The sequence below is a fragment of the Mustela nivalis genome (assembly GCF_964662115.1).
Source record: "Mustela nivalis genome assembly, chromosome: 1".
Taxonomy (NCBI): domain Eukaryota; kingdom Metazoa; phylum Chordata; class Mammalia; order Carnivora; family Mustelidae; genus Mustela; species Mustela nivalis.
This window is the reverse complement of record NC_139020.1, coordinates 5,602,900-5,624,791: the sequence shown is the minus strand read 5'-3', so window position 1 is coordinate 5,624,791 and position 21,892 is coordinate 5,602,900. Positions and strand designations below refer to the sequence as shown.

At 44.6% G+C, this 21,892-nt stretch overlaps 1 protein-coding gene across 2 annotated transcripts in view; it reads left to right on the top strand.

The window, feature by feature from the left end:
• B3GALT5 (beta-1,3-galactosyltransferase 5) overlaps positions 1 to 6,905 on the top strand; it is a 37,260-nt gene extending 30,355 nt beyond the window's left edge. For both annotated transcript variants that reach the window (XM_082697761.1, XM_082697762.1), the window contains exon 4: positions 1 to 6,905. This exon is cut by the window's left edge and continues 431 nt beyond it. In XM_082697761.1, coding sequence (XP_082553887.1) covers positions 1 to 505 — 505 coding nt within the window. In that variant the 3' untranslated portion in view covers positions 506 to 6,905.
• Positions 6,906 to 21,892: the final 14,987 nt, after the last annotated feature.

The following is a 21,892-nucleotide window of genomic DNA, read 5'->3' as shown; positions in this document are numbered from 1 at the left end:
CCGCTTCTGTCCTCAGGCGGCTTTCGTGATGAAAACAGACTCGGACATGTTTGTCAACATCTACTACCTGACCGAGCTGCTCCTCAGGAAAAACAGAACCACTCGGTTTTTCACCGGCTTCTTGAAACTGAACGAGTTTCCGATTAGGGACAAGCACAACAAGTGGTTTGTCAGTAAGTACGAGTATCCGTGGGAGAAGTACCCGCCCTTTTGCTCGGGCACTGGCTACGTGTTTTCCAGCGATGTGGCGAGTCAGGTGTATGAAGTGTCCGAGAGCGTCCCGTTCATTAAACTCGAAGACGTCTTCGTGGGGCTCTGCCTGGCGAAACTGAAAATCAGGCTGGAGGAACTCCACTCGGAGCAGACCTTTTTCCCAAACGGACTGGCCTTTTCCACGTGTCGTTTTAAGAAGATTGTGGCCTGCCATTTCGTCAAGCCTCGCAACATGCTCAGCTATTGGCAGGCTCTGGAAAATTCCCTGGAAGACGAGTGTCCAGCTGTCTGAGGGGAGCCCAGCGGCCCACGTGGACACACTTGAGGCAGCCCGCACCGAGAGTGTCGGAAGATCTTCAGGCGGCATCGCTGAGGATCACTGTGCGGGCAGGGGGGGAGTGAGGAGGGAGGAGGGGGAGTCAGGTGAGGGTGATTCCCTGTAGGGCTGCCTGTCTAGCGGAGTCTGTAAGCCTGAGCGAAACTACTTGGTGCCCAAGCAATAACAGATGCCATCTCTTGATGCACCTCTGCGCTGAGTGCCTGATGCATGCCTCCATTTTCCCATTTCTAGGATCAGTGTCTCCATGTCACGGTGGGTGGTAGCATCCCCCCCTTACACACCAGGCAACAGTAGCTTACAGAAACACAGGGCCTTGTCCCACGTCTCCCAGCCATCAAATCCTGGGGCAGGGATGGAAATCCAGTGCTGTAAAAACCCAGGCACAGCCCCTGGCTCGAGGCCACCCTTTGGTCCTGCCTCCCTTGGCAGGGAGTGGAGGCCAGGAGGGCTCAGAAGCAGGCCTGATGGTGGCCCCTTCGGTTCCTTTCAAGAGTCCCGTCCGCTTCAGCTCCCAGGCCTTGAGCTTTCAGGGCGGTCCCTGGAGAAATCTGCAAGGCTTCACTCACTGCATTGGACCCAATCGGGATGCTAAGTCCCTGTGAGCACTCAGCATTCAGCTCAAGGCAGAACAAGCCCATTCCCCACCATCGCCCCTAAGACACGGCCACCTTGAGGCAGGAACCGTGGTTATAGCTTTGGTTTTGAAATAACTGCAAAGCCTGGCCTGTTGATCACACTTCTTGGCCAGCGTCCCCAAGGACACTGTGTGAGCTCACTGAAAGGAACTCTGGTCAAGGGGTGCTGTCTTCCTGAGCCTGCTTCCCATGCCTGGCCCAAGCTCATCTTTTTGGAGTTTCTCAGATGGCCAGGGAAGAACTGAGTTTGTGGAGTGGAGGTTGACCTTCTATTTCCTTCAGCCCAGAAGTTTGTAGGAGCCTGTTCTGCATTCAGGCTGTGGAGGCGAGACCTTGCTTGGCAGGGGTCTTCACCCATCCAGTTGCTGTGGGATTAGATGCAAAGTCACCTTTCTTCTGGTCCTAGGAATGATTCAGACTTATTTTTTACTTGACCTGACTTGACTTTACCAGCACACACAGTGAAGGCCTCACATGCCTGGATAACCCACAGATGCGGGGCCAAGCTCCTACCTGTGCCAAGGAGGAGGTATTTGCTGCAAAATGCCTGTGGCCACATGAACTTCAACAGCATTTCTCACATCTGCTGCTTCTCTGCAGATGTGTTTCCTTATCCTGGCTGCTCGCACATGCTGGACCATGTTCAGAAAACCTTCCTTCTCAGCTGGGACAGTCAGGGACTGAGATTACTGTTGGAAGCCCAGATTTTGCTGGAGCCCTGGTCCTGCAGGAGGGCTGTCCCCTGATTCGGTAGATAATGGTGGTAGGGGGTGTCGAGGGTGAAGGAACTTATTCGGGAGCAGGGCGGGGTCTATGCCTAGATGTCCACCCCTTGTGGGTGGGTGCCCATGTGGCCACTGGGCTCTGTGGGAGGTGTGGGGACTCAGGATCGGGCTTCTCATCAGCCTGTAATTCAGTCACAGGGACCATGTGCACAGGTGTGGGTCTGCCACCTGAGTCGGGTTCTTGGGTCCAACAACTCTAGAAGTGAGGCAGGATCCAAAAGTCTAAGGCACAGGCAGCATTCTATTGGACAAAGGTCCCACCAGTGTTCCCACTCCTGTCTCTTATGCTAAGGGACGGAAAAGTGCCTTGTCCCAGTTGGTGGATGTGAGCAGGCAACCCAGCAGCTCACGGTGTTTTTGGAGCTGTGGTCTTTCAGGTTAATGGTGTCTCCATTTGTTCCTGCCTCAGCAGGATATGGGCCCGGCTTTTGTTTGAAGTTCTGCTGGTTGTGGGTTGGACCCTGGTTCTGCTCTGTGAGAAAGTCAGTTCAGGAAGAACAGCCCACTGGAAGTGTCCCACGTGCATAATGTTTTTCATTAGAGTCTTGTTCCTATGGTCCCTGACTGCCTTATGTTCCCCCCAGAGAGGTTTCATCCACCTGATGCTTATGGGGAACATGGTTGGAGGTCTCATCTTTTGTGTCTACATCCTGCCGATCAAGGACGTAGATGCTGCCTCTCATTGGAGGTCATGGCAATGTCTCGCCTTCTGATTTAACTCTGCTGTGGAAACGTGGTCCCCAGCGGATATGGGCTGAATCCCTGTGTGAGCATCAGCTGGATCTGGGGCTGTTGTCATCCCGAGGACACAAAGTTGACAAGTAAATTAAAGAAACATGGTCCAAATAGGAAGAGCAGTGAAATGGCTACTAAGGTCATGAGGAAAGGCAAGAACCAGGTAACACTTGGCAGGTACCCCTTGATGGAGTCCCAGATGGTTTGAATGTGGGGGTCTTAAAATGATGGAGCCAGGAGGCCTTTTGGAGGATGATGTCATCCCTTTGTTCTCTTCTCCAGAAACATGAATGTAGAAACAATAAGATGGGTTTGCAATAGTGCATACTTGCCCTGGTCCAGCCAGTGAGAGTCTAAGGCTAACTGGTGATCTAAAACCATGGAAGCCAGAGTCTCATGATCTTAGATAAGCTCAAACTCCTGTCCGGTTTCAGTCCCAACTGTGGATACAGGGGCTGTGACATTTTGTGTGGCAGCATCATTGTACATTATTCTCCTGCCTGATCCTATCAAGGATCCAAACCAGGGGAATCCTCTGCCGATCAGCAGTCCTACGGCTCCCCTGGACCTTTGTGGTCATAGCTGAGTGTTAGAAGGGTTATTGGCAGGGGAAGGTGCTACATGTCTCACAGCCCAGCCGCCACTAGTATTACTGGTATCAAGACATTGAACTACTGTCCCTTCCCATCTGCCATTCATAAGAAGACTGTTCCTTTAGCTAGACCAAGAAGTCCTGGGGAGGGGGGTGGGCACTGAGGGGGCGAGTGGTGGTGAGGTGTCCACAGGGAGCACTTTTTATTATCCGGGTCTCCTTTATCAGCAATGCCATACACCTGTGGCCCTGTGTGACAGTCTGGGTAACCGGGGCACCAAGGCCATATGTTCTAGACCATATGCCATGTTTGAGCTGTGGAGGGTATTGCTGCATATAAAGGGGGACAGGACTGGGGGTGGGGTTAATCACACTTTTTGGGGGGCAGCTGCATGAAATGGTACTAAGTATGCGGGCTCCTTTGGCAGTCAGGTTATCGGTGGAGGGCCCAAAAGGATCATAAGAAGGGTCATGTGGGGGCGGCCTGGGATCTACTTTGGTATACCGGTGATGGCTGATCGATAGAAACATGTTGTTATAATCAGGTCAGTGGGCGTTGGGTGGATGCAGAGGATGGGGTTTGTGTGAGGTTTGGCTCTGTAAATGGGGCGGGCTTGGACCTGGGACCACTCTGCAGGCTTGCCCCACCGAACATTCTTTATGGGCCTCTCCAGGGTCTTGTTCATGACATACCCAGTGGTCTGATAAGTTTCTAGTGTGGTCTGAGACAGTGTTTTTACAGTGTTTTAGTAATTTTGAGCAAAAAATTTTCTTCCCCTTTCCCCACATTTTACTTTATACCCTATTACGATCAGGGAAGACATAAGCACCAGGACAAGAAGGGGTATAGTTAAGTTTTATTTTTCCTTCACCTAGCAGGGACAAAAGAGGTATAATAGGATAAGAGAACAGATCCAGATCCATCCCAGGAAATGTTAGACTGAACTGGACCCCTTATCCAGCAGGGACAAACCAGGTGCTTTACAGGGGGTGGGGCTGCTCCAAGCAGCAAAATTATGGGAGACACAGATGTAAGATAAGAAGGTGTTGGGGACAGTGGTCCACCATGTTCCTTGCCTGTTTGTGGTGATGACGGTTTTTTTTTTTTTTTAAAGATTTATTTATCTATATGAGAGAAATAGAGAATGAGCACGAGGGGCAGAGGGAGAGGGAGAGGGAATCCCAAGCAGACTTTGCACAGAATGCAGAGCCCTGTGCAAGGCTTGATCTCACAACCCTGAGATCATGACCTGATCCGAAACAAAGAGTTGGACACTCAACTGACTGAGTCCCTCCCCACCAAGGCACCCAATGTCTGTCTTTTGAACAGGTATTTATCGAAGCTTTCATTGGTTCCCAGGTGTAGGTGTGGTTGGCCAGTGGGTCCTATAGAAGTTTTGGAGGGGGATGGACAAGTTTAATCCTGGTGAGATGGACCCAGCAAGGTACTCCTTCCAGCTCTGTGATGGTGGGAGTCGCCAGAATTCCCTGGTTGGGTCCTTTCCATTTGGGTCAGAGTTGGTCCTTTGTGATCCCTCTTCCCATGTCCTAAGCCCTGCTTGTCCCCAGGGCCCAACGTTTGGTTTGGGAGGACAGAGGGATCCCCATGGGATCTGGCAGGATTTTATTGCCACATTGTTGTAGGGCCTGTTGAGTTTTGCTTCAGTTACCCTAGAGGGGAAAGAGGTCCCGCTGTCGCTCTGAAGCGACTTGGGCAGCCCCAGGTCTTGGAATGATTTCTTTTAGAAGACATTTGCACACCTCAGTAGCCTTCTCTGTCCTTGAACAGAAAGCCTCTATCTAACCAGTAAAAATGTCTCCAGACACAGGAAGATGTTTACAACCAGCCTTGGGAGGCATCTGAGTAAAATTAGTGCCCACGTCCTCAGAGCTTGTCTGCCGGGGACCCAGGTTCCAGCTCCAGCTGTGTTCCTGATGCCACCTTGCCTGACCACAAGGCATGCTTCACCCACCACAGGGCCTTTGGACTGGTTATTTCCTTTTCCAGGATTACTCTTCCCTCAGAGTGTCTCATGGCTTACTCCTTTGCCTCCTTCAAGCCTTTGGTCAGATATCATTTTCTTGGTGAGGTTTACCTTACCCCTTCCCATGTCCCCTTACCTTGTGCTATTATAATATCTTTTATTTATTGTTTTATTTCAACCCACTTTAATGAGAACTCTGTGCAGGCATGGATCTTTGTTTCCTTCATTGATGTACCTTAAATCTTTTTTAAAAAATTAATTTAATCTTATTTTTTCAGTGTTCCAAGATTCATTGTTTATGCACTACACCCAGTGCTCCATGCAATACATACCCTCCTTAATACCCACCACCAGGCTCACCCAACCCACCACCTCTCCCCTCCAAACCCTCCGTTTGTTTCTCAGAATCCACAGTCACTTATGCTTCATCTCCCACTCAGATTTCTCCCAATTCACTTTTCCTTTCTATCTCCTAATGTCCTCCATGTTATTCCTTATGCTCCACAAGTAAGTGAAAACATATGATAATTGACTCTCTGCTTGCCTTATTTCACTCAGCATAATCTCTTCCAGTCCCGTCCATGTCGATGCAAAAGTTGGGTATTCATCCTTTCCGATGGAGAAGTAATACTCCATTGTATATATGGACCACATCTTCTTTACCCATTCATCCATTCAAGGACATTTTGGCTCTTTCCACAGTTGGGTGATTGTGGCCATTGCTGCTGTGCACATTGAGGTACATAGTCTCTACACCTAGCATGGAGCCCAACTCAGGGCTTGAACTCATGACCCTGAGATCAAGACCTGAGCTGAGATGAAGAATCAGACTCTTAACTAACTGAGCCACCCAGGCACCCCGCCCCCCACCCCCCCACCCCGCAGTGCACCTTGCTTTAGCACAGCTCCTGGCATATAGTAGATGTTCAACAAATATTTGTTGAATGAAACTGAAATGGTCTTTATGGGAGATGGTTTTGGAGGAGAGTCGGAAAGCCTAGCCTGAAAGGGGGAGGATTCTAAAATACATCCAACACTATGGCTCCCAAGGCATTATAAAATGAGGATTACACTTCTACTGGAAACTATGACCTGAAAGCTTAGAAGGGCTTTACAGCAGCGTTTCCTGACCTCATGCCCCCCTCTCTTGGTAGTGGAAAGCCTCAGACACTGGGAAGCCGGTGGGACTCTGTAATGCACTCTGTGTGCCTGCCCTTCAGCCTTCACACACCAGCCTTTTCTCACCTGACACCCCCTTGACACCTCCCTTCCATTTCTTTTGATGATTATAGAAATCTTTTCAACTGTATCGAACTTTTATTTATTTTAATTTTTAAAAAGATTTTACTTATTTGTTTGAGGGAGAGAGAAAGAATGTATAAGAGAGGGGCAGAGGCAGAGGGAGAGAGAGAGAATCTCCAGCAGACTCCCCTGGAATGTGGAGCCTGATGCAGGGCTCGACCTTATGACCCGGAGATCATGACATGAGCTGAAACCCAGAGTTGGATGCTTAATCAGCTGAGACACCCAGGTGCCTCAACTATATCCCATTTTTAGTCCCAGAAGAATGAAAACAGTAAACCAAATTGTCAGGAAACTCACACAGGATCACTAATATGACTTTTTAGTCCTACTGTTTTCTGTATGTGAATAACTACATACATAGCATCTTCGGGATGCGAAAAACTACACTCTGGATTTGAGGTCAATTTTCCAAAACCATGACTATAAAGCAATGTCCACTCTGTTGTGCTGTGCAGATGCATTCGGGACATGGGGTTATTCCATGGTCAGTCCAGGTATAAGGAATGTGGATGGCCCATAGTTTACTTGGGAAGGGTGTCACTGGATTCCTGTATCTCATGGGGTTGCTTTGACCCCTTGAAAGGGATTTAGTTGCTGAAAGCTGGTCCTGGCTCAGGAGGCAGTTTCCCTGGTCAACAAACCTGTTGCACAGATTTCAAGGACCATGTTTGATAGCAGAAGACTGGAGTTTAATCACGTACATGCTGATTGAATTAAGGAGCTACATAGATGTTGTGATGTCGAATAAATCATTCTCACATGACAGCAACAGAAATTGTAGGGCATCCTAACTTTACAAGCTGCAGTGCCTGCCATTTATTGAATTACTGATATTGTTCCCTTGATCTCCAGTCTCAGAGAATCTAAGATGAATCACATCAGTCATTTGGGTGGAGATCCTGATACTGCTTCTGCTTTGCGTAGATGGCACTTTTGTCCTAATTTCTAACTGAATTATCCTGATCCTTCAGCTCCTCTTTCCTGCAAACTATTGAACTCTTTGACACCTTTATTCGTCTTCAATGTTGTCCACACATCCTGTCTCTCAAAACCATGTCCTTGCACAGAACTCAGACTCGGAACACTGCTCTCACTTGCTGGTGCACTCTGGGGTGGCCACCTTCTCAGACAAGATCACCTGTGCTGCAGCTCTCGTTCTGGGAGCCCTAAGATTCTCTGGCTTTTCTTTCCTGCTGTCAGGGCTTGCATGGCCAGGAGTGACAGTCCTTGTTCCTATGTTCCTTGTTCTCCAGGCGATGATACCTAGAATAAAAGATGTGAAAACAGTTTCCAATGCAAGTAGAATCTCTGGCTTCTAGACATGAGGAGAATTTGGAACTCATTTCCATCCCTCAGTTTGTGCGTGAAAACCAAGATTTGCAGCTGGTGCTTCAGCTCTGCACTCAGTGGGACCTCCTGACCCTCAGTCTGACACCATACCTACTGTGACATGTTGCTTTTTTATTTTTTCATTCTAAAGGTACTTAATTCCTATTTGTCTTAAAACACACCATTGCAGCCCCATAGTGCTCTGTGTAAAAAGGAAAGAAAACTCTAACAGAACTTGTCAGGCCCCCTCTCCCAGAGTGCCATTCAGTAGTCTGATAAACATATCCTGGGTACCCCCAAGATGCATGCCTAGGTACAACCAGACTCCATGAGTCCCTCCCCTGCACCTGGTCTCCAAAGTCAGAACTTCCTGTTCTCAGGAAATGGGCCACTACCCATCTGTCCATTCAGTTCAAGTCAGGGCTCACCCTTGTGACTTTCCTCTCACTCATTTCACCATGCATGTCTTGTGGTTGGTGCTCCCTGTGGATCTGGCCTCTTTCCATGTCCACCATTCAAATCCCAGTCTGGGCCACCATCTTGGCTCTAATGAATGCGTGTTGCATTCTCCTGGTTGGTCTCATGGATCCAGTCATGCCGCCTGCCAACCCATCCTCCACTTTACATCTGGAGTAATTTCTTAAAAAGCAGATCTCATTGGGAAACTCAGAGACCCAGGGAAGCTGAGCAATTGTTGCTGGACACCTGCCTTCCTGTTCATGAGCTGCAGGCCATTGCAGAGGCCAGAGCAGTGGCCCCCTGTCCCAGCTGGGCATCCTGGTACAGCTGCACTTATTCTTAAAGTCTGGCATAGAGTCCTGAAACTGAGTTTTAGAACAAAAGGAATCCCTTTTCAAGCAACGTCTTTTAAAAAAAATTATTTATTTTTTAAATTTCAGTGTTCCAGAATTCATTGTTTATGCACTACACCCAGTGCTCCATGCAATACATGCCCTCCATAATACCCACCAAAAGGCTAACCCAAACTCCCACCCTCTACCCCTTCAAAACCCTCAGTTAGTTCCTCAGAGTCCACAGTCTCTCATGGCTCATCTCCCCTCCAATTTCCTCCAACTCCCTTCTCCTCTCCATCTCCCCATGTCCTCCATGTTATTTTTTATGCTCCACAAATAAGTGAAACCATATGATAATCAACTGTCTCTGCTTGACTTATTTCACTTATTTCACTCAGCATAATCTCTTTCAGTCCCGTCCATGTTGATACAAAAGTCGGGTATTCATTCTTTCTGATGGAGGCATAATACTCCGTAGTATATATGGACCACATCTTCTTTATCCATTCATCCATTGAAATGCATCTTGGTTCTTTCCATTGTTTGGTGACTGTGGCCATTGCTGCTATGAACATTGGGGTACAGATAGCCCTTCTTTTCACTCCATCTGTATCTTTGGAGTAAATACCCAGTAGTGCAATTGCAGGGTCATAGGGAATCTTTACTTTTAATTTCTTAAGGAATCTCCACACTGTTCTCTAAAGTCACTGCAACAACTTGCATTCCCTCCAAAAGTGTAAGAGGGTTCTCCTTTCTCCACATCCTCTCCAACACATGTTGTTTACTGTTTTGTTAGTTTTGGCCATTCTAACTGGTGTAAGGTGGTATATCAGTGTGGTTTTGATTTGGATCTCCTGATGGCTAGTGATGAAGATTTTTTTCATGTGTCTGTTAGCCATTTGTATGTCTTCATTGAAGAAGTGTCTGTTCATGTCTTCTGCCCATTCTTTGATATGATTATCTGTTTTGTGTGTGTTGAGTTTGAGGAGTTCTTTATAGATCCTGGATATCATTCTTTTGTCTGTAATGACATTGGCAAATATCTTCTCTCATTCTGTGGGTTCCCTCTTTGTTTTGTTGACTGTTTCCTTTGCTGTGCAGAAGCTTTTGATTTTGATGAAGTCCCAAAAGTTCATTTTCGCTTTGTTTCCTTTGCCTTTGGAGACATATCTTGAAAGAAGTTGCTGTGACTGATGTTGAAGAGGTTACTGCCCATATTCTCCTCTAGGATTCTGATGGATTCCTGCCTCATGTTGAGGTCTTTTATCCATTTCGAGTTTATCTTTGTGGGTGGTGTAAGAGAGTGGTCAAGTTTCATTTTTCAACACATAGCTGTCCAATTTTCCCAGCACCATTTATTTATTTAAATATTTTTATTTATTTATTTGACAGAGATCACAAGTAGGCAGAGAGGCAGGCAGATAGAGAGGAGGGGAAGCAGGCTCCTCGCAGAGCAGAGAGCCCAATGTGGGGCTCGATCCCAGGACCCTGAGATCATGACTGGAGCCAAAGGCAGCGGCTTAACCCACTGAGCCACCCAGGCGCCCTGTTGAAGATTATTTGACCATAAATTTGAGGGTCCATATCTGGGCTCTCTACTCTGTTCCACTGGTCTATGTGCCTGTTTTTGTGCCAGTACCATGCTATCACAGCTTTGTAGTAAATCTTGAAATCAGGCAATGTGAAGCCCTCAGTTTTGTTTTTCTTTTTCTACATTTCCTTAGCAATTTGGGGTCTCTTCTGGTTCCATACAATTTTTAGATTGTTTGAAATGACATTGGAAGTATAGATTGCTCTAGACAGTACAGACATTTTAACAATGTTTGTTCTTCTGATCCATGAGCTTGGAATGGTCTTCCATCTTTTTGTGTCTTCTTCAGTTTCTTTCAGGAGTGTTCTGTAGTTCCTTGAGTACAGATCCTTTGCCTCTTTGGTTAGGTTTATTACCAGGTACCTTACGGTTCTTGGTGCTATAATACACCAGCTGTATTTACACCTTAAAGAACTAGAGAATCAAGAACAAATTAAGCCAACCCCACACACAAGAAGGGAAATAATAAAGATTAGAGCAGATCAATGAGATAGAAACTATAGATATAGTAGAACCCATCAATGAAACTAGAAGGTGGTTTTGAAAGAATCAATAAGATAAATAGAGCACTGGCCAAACTAATCCAAAAGAAAAAAAAAAGAAGATACAAATTAATAAAATTATGAATGAAAAGGGAGAGATCATGACTAACACTAAGGAAATAGAAACAATCATCAGAAATTATTATCAACAGTTATATGCCAGTAAGTTAAGCGACCTAGATGAAATGGATGCATTCCTGGAAACCTATAAACTTCCAAAACTGAATCAGGAAGAAATTGACGACCTGAATAGACCAATATCTAGTAATGAGATTGAAGCAGTGATCAAAAGTCCCTCAAAAAACAAGATACCAGGACCTGATGGGTTCCCTGGGGGAATTCTACCAAATTTTCAAAGAAGAAATAATACCTATTCTCCTGAGCTGTTTCAAGAAATTGAAGCAGAAGGAAAAGTTCCCTCAGTTAGTTCCTCAGAGTCCACAGTCTCTCATGGCTCATGAAGCCAGCATTACCCTGATCCCCAAACCAGGCAAAGACTTCACCAAAAAGGAGAATTTCAGACCAATACCTCTGATGAATATGGATGCTTAGATTCTCAACAAAATCCTAACTCGATTATCCACCATGACCAGGTGGGATTTATCCCTGGGTTGCAAGCATGGTTCAACATTTGCAAATCAATCAATGTGATAGAACAAATCAATAAGAGAAGAGAGAAGAACCACATGGTCCTCTCGATTGATACAGAAAAAGCATTTGACAAGATACAGCGTCCGTTCCTGATTAAAATTCTTCAAAGTATCGGGATAGAGGGAACATTCCTCAACTTCATAAAATCTATCTATGAAAAACCCACAGCGAATATCATCCTCAATGGGGAAAAGCTGCTGACAGTCTTCTCTTTTGAGATCCGGAACAGGACAAGGGTGCCCACTCTCACCACTCTTGTTCAACATAGTATTAGAAGTCCTAGCAACAGCCATCAGACACCAAAGAGAAATAAAATGTATTCAAATTGGTAATGAAGAAGTCAAACTCTCTTCACAGATGATATGATACTTTATATGGAAAACCCAAAAGACTCCACCCCCAAACTACTAGAACTCATAGAGCAATTCAGTAATGTGGCAGGATACAAAATCAATGTACAGAAATCAGTTGCTTTCTTATATACTAACAATGAAAATACAGAAAGGGAAATTAGAGAATCAATTCTAAGCAATTTCTTTGATCTCTTAGTGTGGCTATTCTGGGTCCAGGTGGCTAAGTTTGAATTTTACCTTTGTCCTTCACTTCCAAAAGTAAGATACTTACTTGACATCAGTTTTCTCATCTGAAGAATGGGACAACAGTGGCTCATAGCATTGTTTTTAAGACAATGTTAAGACATTGTTGCTGAGACAATGTGTGTCTCAGCAACAATGTGTGTAAATTTAGTAACATGGGTGTTTTTGATGATAGTATTTGGGTGGTGAGTTTTGGCAAAGACTATGATGGTATATTTGTAGTGATCTGTGCACAAATCAAGAAATCTTTGGGTTTGGTCTTTAAGACTTTTTCTTTCCTCATTGAGTCTTCCCTGGCACTTTTGGAAAAATTCTGGTATCTGTGGAGTTCTTCAAAATTGCAGGGCATAATGTTTTAGACTCAGTTAATTCAGAGTGTATATAAATCTGAATAGGTTAAAAAAATGGAGCTGGAAGGTGCCTTAGAGATTATCCGTGGTTTAAACAATAGCCTCCTTTTTACTGATGAGAAAACCAGGTTTAAGGAAAATGGGATGGCTTTTCCAAGACCTTCAGTTAGCGGCATTGCCCGGGTCAGACGTTAGCATTGGAAAGCTAATGTCAGTAATTTATTCTTTATTTATTTATCCCTTGGTCATATATGCTCAGTGTTTTTTTTTTTTTTTACAGAATGTCAGGAAGGAGAGTCAAGCCATGGGTTCTTGGCTGTGGGTTTTGCAAACAGATTTAGTTATTTGGTAAGTACACAATGTCAAGAAGGTGATTGGGGCATCCATTCTCTTGGCAACTGAAAGAAAAATCACTTGTTCTTTGTGGGCAGACATTGTGGTCTCTTTCCATAGAAGCTGTTCCAGTGAACCCTCACAACAATGTGTGGGGGTTTCCATTGTTAGCACAATTAATGCCCTGGATTTGAACTGAGGAATCTGAGTGGTAGCTCAGTGATTCAGTGGGGCTTAGACATGGCAGAGACTTGGCAGCATGGTCTTCAATGCCTTGCCCTTCACCAGGGCATGGCTGGCAAGTCCTCCCACAGGGCCAAGGATGGACAGGGTCTTCCCTGTCTTCCACAGGAACCCAGGGCTGGCCCCACCCAAAGGGTCTGCCATCTTGTCCCTTTGCCTACGATAGCACACTTCTTTTCTGAGTGTTGACACATGTCTCCATTTGCTCTTTCCCATCCTATTTGACCGTCTGGAACTTGGGCCTTTGTCATTTGTGGTGTTCCCAAGAATCTCTTTTTAGCTGAGTCCTCTGACTTGCCCTGTCCCAGTCCCTCAGGTTTCCCCCCAAACAAGTATCTTGTTCCAGAACATGAACCCTCCAGACTAGTCAAGCCTCTGGTTCCACTTTCTTACTACCTAAAATCCTGGTGAAATAAGTAATCTGTCAACACTCCAGACATGCTGCTTCTCCCTGTGTGTGTGTGTGTGTGTGTGTGTGTGATCCAAGGCTCTAAGTGGAGGCACCATGCTCCACAGCAGCTGGTTTCCATTGGTCATCTGCCCTCCCCAAGAGTTAGGGAAGCTCAATAAAAGAGCAATCTGGTGTTTGCTTATGGGGGATGTGCAGCCACAGGTGCCCCTAGTGTCCTCCTCAGTGTTGGGACACCAGTATGGAGCTTGAGAAGTCACTTGTTCTCAATATTGTACAATCAGTTATGCACCTGTTACACAGTATGTACCATGTGGGGTGCTGGGGTGCTGGAAACATGGGCTGTGAGATACTGCAGTCACAGTGTTTAGAGGTTGTCCTGGACTCCAAATTCCAGGCAGAAAGTTAAAAAGTGTGAAATACAGTGAAAGAGATTGAGCAGCCTATTGACTATGGATGTGTTTCTTACATGCAAGAACCGGGTGCAGTGCCATCCAGAGTCCTCTGGTCTGAGACACAGGCTGAAGGGACAGCCTGGCATTGGTGATGGTTGTGGGCTTGCCTCACTAAGATCCTATGGCTCTGTGATAGATTAAATAATTAACAAGTCTGTTTTACTATAACAGCTGCTGTGCCTTCTCAGTTTAAAAATAGATGAGAAGATGTTTATCTTTGCTTCATGTCTTCCCTTTGAAAATATTTGTTTTCTCATTTTTTTTTAAAGAATTAATTTTCTATACTTCTCACAACAGGACTGATGTTTTAGCTATTTCCTGGAGACTGTAAACTTTCCTAGGCTTACTCTTTGCTTTGTCAAGTCTCTGGCACCATGCATGGTAGAGAGGATATACCAATAATTATTGGGTGGGTTTATTTTATTTTATTTATTTGAGAGAGAAAATAAATGGGAGAAGCAGCAGAGGGAGGGGGAGAAGCAGACTCCCTGCTGAGCAGGGAGCTAGACATGAGACTCGATCCCAGGACCCTGGGATCATGACTGAGCCAAAGGCAGACCCTCAACTAACTGAGCCACCCAGTGCCCTATCTAGTGGGTTTTAAGTTGATTTCCAGAAGGACATGCTTAGGCAGAATGGTGAGCTGGAATACAGGAATTAGGTGAACCGTAAGTTCCCTTCCAACACCCAATTCTTTTTTTTTTTTTTTTAAAGATTTTATTTATTTGACAGAGAGAGAGAGATCACAAGTAGGCAGAGAAGCAGGCAGAGAGAGAGGGGGAAGCAGGCTCCCCGCTGAGCAGAGAGCCCGATGCGGGGCTCGATCCCAGGACTTCCGGGATCATGACCTGAGCCGAAGGCAGAGGCTTTAACCCACTGAGCCACCCAGGCGCCCCTCAACACCAATTCTTGAAGCCTCTTTTATAGATTGTTATTGCCGCTTATTTATATTTCTTTTTGGTGCCACAGGGCTAAAAAATCTGTATGTGAACACTAGGGAACTTCATCGTGAGCTGAGATGTGTATCAAATAAACTCTCTGTTATGTCTCTGGGATATAAAACGTGATTGCCTTCTCAGTTTTGAATATAGATGGAAAGATTTGTAGCTTGTGGCCCTTGGGAACTCAGAAGCATGAGCTCCTCATGGTTTTCCTGCTTTTCAAGTGCTAATACCGTAGTAATACCAGTGATAGTCCTCACTCTCCAATTGGCCTGGAAACCGAGGGGGAAGCCACCTACCCCCTGTATGGGGCCAAGAACCACGAAGGGCTGGTGAGCACACAAGAGGAGGAAGGAGGAATGTGGTCTAGCATCTGCCATCATGAATACCTATTAACAAAAAATCAGATTTTAATTAAAAGAATTCCTTCTTTATCAGACCCGATCAACTTTAGCTATAAGTACACAAGTCACTTACAGAGCCAAATGTGGTTTTTGGCATTCCATTGTTTTGCATTGTCTGTTCTACTACTTCCATTCTCTGGTTTAAGAAATGAGTACCTGATATGTGTAGAGTGGAGATGGCTGGTTGGGTATCTCCTCAGCCTGGTCCAGAGCTCCTGTCATACCTGTGCTCCTGGGAGGCCAGTGCTAGGTCTGTTGTTTCAAGGAGCCAGTGCTTTAGGCCCCAAAGACATCAACCAAAGAAATAGTGAAGCCCTTCATTAAATTCTGCTATAGAAACCATCAGGTTGGGGGAGAATTTACTTATTTTACACATGGCCATATGAGACATCAAGGAAAATCCAAAATGACTAGAAATTTCTACTGTTAACCAAGGAGATTTTGTGGTCAAATTTTGTTTTTCCCAAAGACAAGAAATGAAAGTTAATTTATATGTTACTGAGTGATATTTGAAAATGTCTCTCTGTATTTTAAGGGGGAGTACTAGATTCTTAAAGTCATTTTTTGGGAGTGAGCATAGATATTTATAACTTATTAATATTCATCTTAATAAAAAGTTATTAAAATGGCATCATTCATTTAACTTGGTTAGGTCTAAATTGTAGTTAGATGTGATTATTATATTTTTTTGCGTTGATGTTTCCTATATCTTGTGTTTGGGAAAATATTTTTAAAATTTGACTATGATTTTAGAAAAATGTGCTGAACAATGCTGACATGCTTATCTTTGTAAGATTTGGGGATTTCTTGCTTCCCTGGAATTTGGAAGGAAAGAAAAGAGGCTCTGACTCTTGGAGGGTCTTTAGGGGGACAGTGTCTGGGAGGGTGGTGAGGGCTGAGGTATCCTGAGGGAACCATAATCCCAGGGCAGGAGGAGGCAGGCATCCTTCTGAATGTTCTTCCTCTCCTGTACATTTATATTTTTTGAAAGCTGTCATTCAAGTTTAAGAAATCAGGCCTGGTGAATTAAGATCTTTAGAATCTTCATAGTAACTTATCTCTGAGGTATAGGTTGGATCCTTGGTCTTTCAAAGTGTCATTTAATGGAATTAAAATGCAACGGATGCTTTTTTCTTTGACTTCAATGTGGATTTGTCACAATTCTTGTGGTACTGCACACCTGAAATTACTGTCCATCCCTGCTCCTCGCACCCCTTCTCAGACACAAAGTAGAATTTGTGGGGGCCAGGGAGGAGGTTCAAGGCTGTGGGTCAAGGAGGCTGGGATGCCTGGCGGTGGACAGAGAAGGGAATGTCTTCAAAGGATAGATGACTTGCTCTTCCCAGTCCTCCAGCCAGCCTGCCCTCTTGCCAGTGACAACATGGGGTATTGTGGTCCCCTCAGAGGTCTCTCCTTTCTGCTTTCCCTCACAGAACCCACTCATCACCCCACCTCCCATCCGAAACTCCAGTTGCAACTCCCTCCTAGAATATTCCCACAGCACATAAACATGGAATCACTTCCCACTCAAGGACGAACTTCTAGACCTCTCTCTTTTTCCAGTACTGTTCCCTATCTCTATTTTTCCTTAATAGGAAAATTTCTCCCAAAAGCAACCTTCTGCTGACCACCTTTCCTCAGCTCCCATTTCCCCTCTCCGCTATGCTGCACTGAAAGAGTTCTGGTGTAGGCAGCACTGCTCTCCTGGCTAGCAGCTGCTGCTGAGGGCACTTGGCCCATCCTTCTCACTAGGGCTCCCTCCCCTGGCTTCCAGAACCCTACAGCCTGCAGCATTCCCTCTCAGGTCACCTCCTGGTCCCTCTTTCCTATTTCCTTCCATGGGTCAACTTCTTTTTCTCAACCTAGCCACCCAGCATTTGGAGAACAGCAGGGCTGAGACCTCAGACATCTTCCCATCCTCTCCACTGATGCTTGCTCTAAGTCAAATCACCTGTTTCTAGGTGTACTGGTCTTCTAGGGCTGCCATAACAAAAATATCAAACTGGGGGGCTTAAACAACAGAAATTGATTTCTCACCATGCTGCAAGCTGGAAGTCCAAGATCCAGGTGCCAGCAGATAAGTTTCTTGCAAGGCATGCTTTCTGGTCATGTTTTTATATGGTAGAGAGAGAAGTCTTATTTCATTGGTGTCTCTTCTTATAAGGACACTGATCCTTTCATGAGGGCTCCTCTTTCATGACCTCATATAAATTTAATTACCATCCCCCCAAAAGGCCTACCTCCTGATACTATCACTGTCATGTTGAAGGGGCCATATGTCAGGGGATTGGGGCTTCAGCATAAGGATTTGAGGCTGGGTGAGAAGGTGGTGGGGTGGTGGGTGGGGACAGACATAGACATTCCATCTATAGCAAAATCATACAGCGAGAAACTGACCCAGAGTTCTCTGACTCCACTGCCTAAAGTCTGGAATTTAGTCAGAGCTAGAGGTATGCATTTTAAAGGAGTTTTCTAATACTTTACTTAGTGACAATTACTACACATTTGTTTATCAAATTTTTGTTGAATGTTTATTGTGTGCCAGAGTTCCTGCCCTATGGAGCTTACTTTCTATTAGAGAAAATGGTTGGTAGACAGGTGTTCACAGAACAGTGTGATAAGGCTTTGATCAGTTCCATGCTAGGGGAAATGGGTGCACAGAGAGGGCACTTAGTATACTCTCGGGGGACCAGGAAAGCTCTCCAGAAAAAAGTGAATTCTAACCCGAGTAGCTACATGGGAGGAACAGGATGGCTCAGATTAAAAACCCAAGAGAGGCTGGATGTGAGGAGGAGCATTGTTTAGCTGGGCACTTGCCTGGCACCTGAAGCAGAGTCTAAAGGGGTAGGACCAAGAATAAGACTTGCCATGGACTGAATGCCTGTGTCCACTCCAAATTTATATGTTAAATTCTCACCTCCAGTGTGGAGGTATTTGGAGGTGGGATTTGGGAGATTAGGTCATGAAGGTGGAGCCCTCTTGAATGGGGTTAGTGCCCCACAAGAAGTGCCATGTACAAGATGATCTCTCTCCTTCTGCCACACAAGGACATGGTAAAAAGGCCCAGAAGGCATCTGCCTGAAAACCAGGAGGAGGGTTCTCAACAGAAACTGAATTGCCCAGCGGCACCTTGCTTTCCTTGGACTCCCAGCCTCCAGAACAGTGAGAAAAATATGTCTGTGTTTTAGTCGCCCAGTCTGTGTTTTTTTTTTTTTCTTTTTTATGCCAGCATGAGCTGACTAGGACAGAACAGATAATTTAGAGCCAGAGGATGCATGGCTTTGTAATATTCTGACATTGCCAGGATCCTGAAGCAGTCCTGCAGGGTTCCCTACTCTAATCCCCATGTCTCTGAACATAGTAAGGCATCAAGGCCGTGGTATGTTACATTATACAGCAAACAGGATTTTGCAGATGTAAGTAAGGTTGCTAACCAGTTGGCTTGGAGTTCATGAAAAGGGACATTATCTGGGTGAGTCCATTCTACTCATAGCCCTTTAAAAGTAGTTTTTTCTGGATGGTGGCAGATGGAGAAGTGGGAGAGACGCCATGTTCAGGAAGGGTGCAGTGTGTTGTTGCTGGCTTAGTGATGGAGGGGCCATATGTCAGGAAACATGGGATTCTTTGCTGACAGCCAGCATGGAAGCGGGACTCTGGTCCTCCAAGCACGTGGAATCACATCTGCCAATAACTTGTATGACCTTGGAAGTGGACATTTCCCCAAGCTGCCAGATAAGTGTCCATCCCAGCTGGCAACTTGGTCCAGATGAGGGGCTTAGTAGAGCCCTGGCCAGAGCCATGAGGTACTGAGTAGTCTGTGCTAGGTTTACATAGCAGTAGAAAACTTATGCTCAAGCCAAGTTAAAAACGATTATACTTTATCTGAGAAACAAGAAGATGATGTCTTTTGAGAGTCCAAGTACTTCTAGCAGGGATTTCTGGAGGACCCAGAGAGCAGGAGAAGGGCAATCTTCCCAGACTGTCCTTAGAGACAGAAGAACCAGAAGAAGGAGATTATTAAAAAATAATCAATTAGGGAACCAAAAAGACTTCTCTGAACTTAACAATATGACAACAGAGAAGGGGAATGCTTGGGAGGAGGTGGAAGATAGGCGCGAGGAAATCTAGTAATGGGGCAACAAGACAAAGGTGGAGGATGAAGGAGCAGACCATAAAATGAGAGGTTGGATCACACCTTAAAACAGAAGAGCCCGAGAGAAGGACCAGAGTAAAAGGGGGGAAATGGGAGGGGAGAGACCTGTTAAGAGATTATTGAAGAACAGTTCCCAGCATTGAGAGACACATATCTCCAAATTTTATGGGGCCACCAAGGTGCTCATCAGACTGGATGATGACAGAGTCATACTGACCATAGGACATTTGAAACACTTGTGACAAAGAGAAGATCCTAAAAGCCTTGGAGGGAAAAACAACGGGTTTCAGAGTTGTATTGGATCTCTCAGCATCAGTATCAGTACCAGAGGGACTTTTTCTTTCAGGGATTATTGTTTCCAACCTTGCCTTTTTCACTTGGCCAAACTATCCACTAAGTGTAAAAACAGAAGAAAGATATTTTTAAACATGTAAGGGGAAATAAAAGCATTTTTGTAAAAATAGAAAACAAAAAACAAACAAAAAAAAAACCCCTGGGATTTTACTATGATATATCTAAAGGAGGAAAACATCACTGCACACCGGAGCCAGCAAAAAGAAAATTAAACCCAGAAAAGTAAATACAATTAATAACTCATGCTAATAGACATTTGTGAAGCCCTACATGGACAGAGGGAAGAATAAGTAATAAGTCTCTTTCTCTCTTTTTCTTTTTCATGGAGAAGGAACATTGATAAATATTGTTAACAAATACCAAAAGAATGATTGTTATATGGACCACATTTTCTGACCATAGAGTAATATAAAAAGAAATAAATTCACCCCCCCCAAACCCCACTCTTCCTTCCTATTATGTATTTAGAAACTGAAAAACATTTCTCTAAAGAATTTGTGTGTTGTAGAGGCCAAAATGGATATCACAAACTTACAGAACTGAATGAAAAAGTATGTAATCTGTTAAAACTTCTGGATGTAACTAGGGCAGCGGCGCCCAAGGGGACTTGGGCAGGGGCTTGGGACACTAAAGCATCATCATCAGGTGTGCCCCAAGATGCCAAATGACATCTGCCCAGATGAAGAGCAGCTCTTCCTCTTCCAAACGAAAGCACCACCAACCAAACTCTGCATCTAGAAACTTGAGTCTACCCAGAGAGAACAACATTTGAAAGTTCTCCCAAAGGGGCCCTATGGGCTCGTAGAGGCCTGGGTGAGGCTGAAACAGGACTAAGAAGGAAAATTGTAACTCCAGAAGCACGTATTTAAAAAGAGGGACCGAAAATGATCTAAACACTCAGTACAAAAATAATAGAGTAAATGCAAAAAAAGTAATAATAATAAAATAATGAGGATTAGAGCAGAAAGCAACAAAATTAAAATTATATAAATAAGTAAAAAACACTTAGAGAATAAAACACCTATTTTGAAAGTACTTTTATAAAGAGGTATATATTTTTGGTATAAATGATTAAGAAAAGGAGAGTGAAGTAGCACACATATTAGAAATTTTAAAGAGGAAATCTAACTGTATGGAGAAGGGAGTTGAGGGAAATTGGAGGGGGAGGTGAACCATGAGAGACTATGGACTCTGAAAAACAATCTGAGGGTTTTGAAGGGGCGGGGGGTGGGAAGTTGGGTGAGCCTGGTGGTGGGTATTATGGAGGGCACGTATTGCATGGAGCACTAGGTGTGGTACATAAACAATGAATTCTGGTACACTGAAAGGAAATAAAAAAAAAAAAAGAAATCCAACTATACATTAAGTAGAAAATGTAATATGGAAAGAGAAAGCATGAGCCAAAATATTTGAAAACATCTAAGAACTGAGATGATTTTCTAGGAAAACTATTAAAAAATTGACCCAGGAAGAAATAGAATTATGTACATATATAAACATATGACTCAATTACAAAAATTGGGTCACTCATCAATCATAGGACCCCCTTAACAAGCACTTACCGGAAGTAGTTTATCTTCCAAGATTCAACAACTTTTATTGCATGTATTATTAAGGGGGACATCATTTTCCCATGAGCATTAAGACGTTAGTATGGCCTTCATACTAAAGCTTGACAGGCACATTAAAAGAAAGGAACATTATAGACCAATCACCTATGGAAATAGATGTAAAAATAATAAAAAACCCACTACTGAAATGAATTTGAAGTACATTAAAAATATGAGAGTATTGTTTAATGTAGAGAATATGTTGGTGTTATTTTCATTGAAGGGATGTCCCTTTGACTCTTGGAACAGAAAGAACTGAAATAAGAGCAACTTAAAAAAGATAGATTTTGTGTCTCACATGGAACTCTAGGGTGATGGTCCAAAGCTGGTATGGTGGCTCAGGATTAATAGTGACACAGAGTCACTTGTTGCCTTGCCCCTTTCAACACACAACTTCCATCTTGTCATCCAGATGGCTACTCCAGCTGGTCTATTCCAGTAGCAAGAAGGGAAGAATGGTCAAGCAAAGAGCATGTCCCCCATTCTCCCTCCTCTGCACCTTGAAGGACAAGACTTGAAAATGGCACACACTTCTTCAAATCACAGC